Raw genomic sequence first — 5,000 nt, 5'->3', positions numbered from 1 at the left:
GTATGTATATGTATGTATATATATGTATGTATGTATATGTATGTATATGTATGTGTATGTATGTGTATGTATGTATATGTATGTGTATGTATGTATATGTATGTATATGTATGTATATGTATGTATATGTATGTTTGTATATGTATGTATGTATATGTATGTATGTATATGTATGTATATGTATGTATGTATATGTATGTATGTATATGAATGTATATGTATGTATGTATATGTATGTATGTATATATATGTATGTATATGTATGTATGTATGTATGTATGTATGTATGTATGTATGTATGTATGTATGTATGTATGTATGTATATGTATGTATATGTATGTATATGTATGTATGTATGTATGTGTATATATATATATATATATATATATATATATATATATATATATATATATATGAAAACAAAAACAAAACTTTCAACAGACTCATTCCATTAGGAATTAATGTGTTAAATGGAATGAATGACTTGATCAGAGATACAGCCATGGCCCCTACCTTACTTGCCAGGCCCCGTATGCCAGGGAGGGATGCAGGCAGGGTGGCACAGATGCCCCTGCTGGACACCAACAGGCTCAGGGGTCTCAGGCTTCTGCCAAAATAAGCTACAAGAGCCATCCTTTTTGCTTCCAGCACTCAACACCCAAAGAGATATTTGTTTTCCAACATATTAGTGTTCAACAAGAGGGATTTCACGTGAGGACACCCAAAAGCAGCTGTGAAGAAACAAGAAAAGTCAAGGCTCAATCAACAAGAAGGCTTGAAATAACCTGGCAAGTTGCAAAATGTGACTGTGTACCTCACAAACACTGACTTTTTACATTTCTTTTCAGTTTCATCTCATAATCTGCTGTATATACCAATAACTTATTCTCCGCCACATAATTATATGCACACGGGAACACTGCACACGTATGCATACAGATGCAAACACACACACACACACACACACACACACACACACACACACACACACACACACACACACACACACACTCACTCACACACTCACTCACACACTCACTCACACACTCACTCACACACTCACTCACACACTCATTCACATACTCATTCACACACTCATTCACACAAACTCACACAAACTCACACAAACTCACACTCACTCTCTCTCTCATCAAAACAATAATCAATTAATTTATTCTTTGCAATTAAATCATCACAATATCTTACACAATTATTATTTTTAACCATTAGTTATAATGCTAATAGTAGACAGGAAAATATTGCCAAATGCTAAATGGAATATAACAGGCATCTTTGGCTAAGAACCCCACTAAGCTGGAAAGCTCTAAAAATATCCCATAATCCTTCAGCCTTCCTAAAACTGAATACATATTATGCCTGATGTGTTCATTTACTTGACCTGTATATATCACAACAATTAATCATAACAAAATTTAGAATGAAAGTTAACACCATCAAAATCTAATTCTAATTAGTTTCATATAAAGATCAGTGCTGGGCCACAGACACAGAAGCACATGTACCCAATTATCCAAAGAGCCTGGACACTCTTTACCCTCCCTCCCCCATAAATCTAGGTCCTTATAAACTTAATATGAAAGAAAAGCAAGCCTAACATCAACTACAGAACTGCAGCAAGACAAGTGTTCATAAAAAAAAAAAAACTCTCACACCTTACACCCATCTTTCAACTGGGGCAAAGCTTCAAGCTCACTGGCCGAGAAACTGGCCATATGTGCAGCCCAGCGCTTCACACCAGGAAGACTATGAGGGGGATCAGATGGAATGCAGCCAGATTTAAGGAGGGCAAAATCAGCCTGGGTCGGCAGGAATCCACCCACGTAGCTGTATTCTGAGAGGTGACCATCGAGTATGAGCAGCTCCTGTGCAGACGGAATTCTTTTTTTGAGAATGGGATTACATGGGTGGACTTCTCTAGATTTTTCTCTTTTCTCTTATCTACTGTTAACTTTCATTTCATGGCAGATGAAAAAATTGGGGTAGCTTTCTGATGCTATTGTAATTAATATAATTATAGATTAATATAATTTTCTATCATTCTTTTTTTGAATTAAATATTTTTCCTCTGAAATTTAATTGAATCTGTCAATATCCCTATAAAATCAATTTATCGTACATAAAAGAAATATAAAAATATAATTTCTATTTCAGAATATCAATAAAAAGTATTATTCTTATACAATGAAATAACAATACAAAGTATAAAAATTTAACAATGTAAAACACATACAAATACATATAAAACTATAGAACCATAATATTAACTGCATTTCCCTAGAGGTTGACAGCAGAGTTAGTTTGTGACAACTGCTGAAAAAATTAGCATGAAGCCTCCGGGCTAGTACAGTGGTAACGTGCCAGCCTCTCACCCGAGGGGTCGGTGGTTCATGCCCCGCCCAGGCGCGAGAAGTTGCATTTGTCGCCTGGAGGTTACTGGTGTGGCTGGGTACCATGGCGGGTAAGGACTTAGCCGAGTCAGCACCAGCTGGCACACATTAGCGAGTTGACATTAGTCGACACAGGCCGTGCTGCCCTCATTGGCATAGCCCAGGCGAAGCTCAGCTTCACATATTGGACTTATCCTCAATGAGCATGAGAATTAATAATTCCACATTACAAGACACGTAATCATGGTTTTGATATTTGATCTTCATCAGAATCATTCAAATCATGAAAAAGATGAAACATCAGAATGTTAATTACATAACTTGCAAAGTGAAATATTTTTTTCTCATTCACATCCTTTACACAAGGATTATAACTAACTAATCAAGTCCTGTATATCCACCTTCATTTTATTTTCAATAATTTAAGTTGTAACTGGGCATTACAGCCCATTGGGAAGGTTGATGGCCCCCCAAAAAACCCAGGCAAACATTATCTTCACCTTGGTATGTAAGGCAAGATAAAGCTGAAATTTGGGAGCACAAAGTGGACCTCTGCTTTGTGTGGCCCTTTCCGCAATCTTTTTCCTTTATTTGTGGGTTTACAATTTATGTCTGCTGATTATTTCTAGTACCGATGACTTATCATAAACCTTTTGTCCTCTATAAGAATGTCATCTTTAATTTGCACTACCTTAGTACATCCAAACCTTAAAGATCATCCTATTTTTTTTATTTTTTTTTTTTTACTGATAATCATGGTAATGGTAACTCTTTAAGGTATGGACCCACTTGCCAGAAACTCAGTCCCTAACTCCATGTCACAAAATTTATTTAATGATCTAAGTTGCCATGACTGGGTGTGCTTTTGGGCACTGCCTGAGGGGAGAGTTAATGGGGGGCTCTGCCCTCTACACTCCCTAACAAAAATTGTCTTTTTCTTGGTATGCATGGCAACACAGAGCCAAGACTCGGGAGCATTGACTGGACTTAGGCCATGAGCAGTTCTTTCCAAAATCTTTTTCCTTTACTTGTGCTGTTACTGTACCTGTCTGCAGAATATTTCTTTAACCAACAACTGCAGATTTTATTCCTCTACAAGAATATAAGCTTCTACTTGCCCTACCTTAGTGTGCCCATATTGTAAAGATTAACAAAGTCATTTTTGTTTTCTCGAAGGATTTGAATGATTATCTTTTCTTCCAATTATTCAAAAAGTAATATTCATGAACCTGTTATGGTCTTCCATCACAAATGACCAGTACAGGAAATAAGTAATTGTTTAAGAACTACAACCCTCTGAGACTAAGGCCCTATTACTCCACCAAACAGCTACAGGGACACTCCTGGGAATCCACAAACAGCGATACATGAACCAAAATCCTTTCAAATAACTGTATTTGACCTGATCGCTATGGACTAGGTCTCCATGCATAATTTCTAAAACCAATTTTCTTAATTTCTTACATTATTCTTTACGTCAGCAGACTAATTCATGCATCAGTGAGTGTAGTTTCTTCCCTCTTTTTATGGAAGTGTTCTTAGATTATCCCTCTCTTCATGCAGCCATCATGTAAATATGTATAATACAGGAAATACTTATCATATTAATGTTAGGTTACCGTGTGATACCCCTGGTACCTTTCGCGCCCTCCCCTGTTAATGGGGCCAAGAATATGGGGGCTAGGGTTTTTTTCCCGGTAGAATTCCTTCATATATATGTGGCAGAGGGAGAGAAATCCATCGATGCCAAAATGGTCCCAAGTGGTAATACGATGGTATTGCGAAAAATTACCAGTGTGCGAATACGGAACAATTCTACTTAAACTATACTGCAGGTTTTCAATTCCTTGCAATGTCAAGAAAATCTATGAAATGCAGTGAAAGTCCTGGAAGTCTCCACCAAAAAAGCATATGTTTTCATTTAACTCTCCTCCTGATGCAAATGGGGCTTCTGTGACTCTCAAGTGTGTTCTCCGCACCCTGCGCTAACTTTTCGTTGGAAAGTATTCATATATTTCGCATAATTTGTGTTATTTTCCGTCTTTTCGTGGCCACATGACACCGGGGCTTTTCGTCACGGTAAATTAGTAATCTTTTCCACATTCTTCTCATATCAGCATTTAAGTTTTACACATGGTCTGTATTTACCTTTGTAATAATGGATATATATATAGTAAAATATATTGAAAGTACTTCATTAATTGCAATTAACTGATTGACGCAATGGGTGATGAAGCAGCAGGGATTCCCAATATTGGCTCTTAATTATGCTAATAATCACGATAAAAAGTCGTAACTGAGAAATATATGTCTTCAAAACTAGTATCCACGGCGTCTCTCGTTGTCTGGAACGCTGGCCTTCACTTTTTCAGTCATAATAAGCTTAGAAACAGGAATTGGAAGAACGAACCTTCTCTGCCATGGTCGCGGTGTTGTCACAGAGAATTCGCAAGAGGAGAAATGTCTATGCATATTTTGAGGTTTTTACGTTCGGGTGATTAATCAAAACCAGAAGATTTTAAAATGAATGGAAAATAAGTGGTTCTTGGAAAAAAGTATATGTAAGGAACTAGTTTATGCAACAAAGATCT

At 36.8% G+C, this 5,000-nt stretch overlaps 1 protein-coding gene across 5 annotated transcripts in view; it reads right to left on the bottom strand.

The window, feature by feature from the left end:
• Positions 1–4,957, bottom strand: part of LOC125033402 (histidine--tRNA ligase-like) — a 15,290-nt gene extending 10,333 nt beyond the window's left edge. The window contains exons 1-2 of one of the 5 annotated variants that reach the window (XM_047624875.1): positions 4,820–4,957; positions 1,675–1,884 (exon numbers count right to left, since the gene is read on the bottom strand). In XM_047624875.1, the coding sequence (XP_047480831.1) occupies positions 1,675–1,884; positions 4,820–4,831 (222 nt within the window). In that variant the 5' untranslated portion in view covers positions 4,832–4,957. Of the gene's footprint in view, positions 1–514; positions 733–1,674; positions 1,885–4,819 lie in introns of those variants that run through there. The other 4 variants (XM_047624876.1, XM_047624878.1, XM_047624879.1 and 1 more) reach the window with 4 other exon arrangements.
• Between the last annotated feature and the right edge of the window lie 43 nt (positions 4,958–5,000).

Source organism: Penaeus chinensis, chromosome 16 (genome assembly GCF_019202785.1).
Source record: "Penaeus chinensis breed Huanghai No. 1 chromosome 16, ASM1920278v2, whole genome shotgun sequence".
Lineage (NCBI taxonomy): Eukaryota > Metazoa > Arthropoda > Malacostraca > Decapoda > Penaeidae > Penaeus > Penaeus chinensis.
This window is presented reverse-complemented; position numbering and strand designations above follow the sequence as displayed.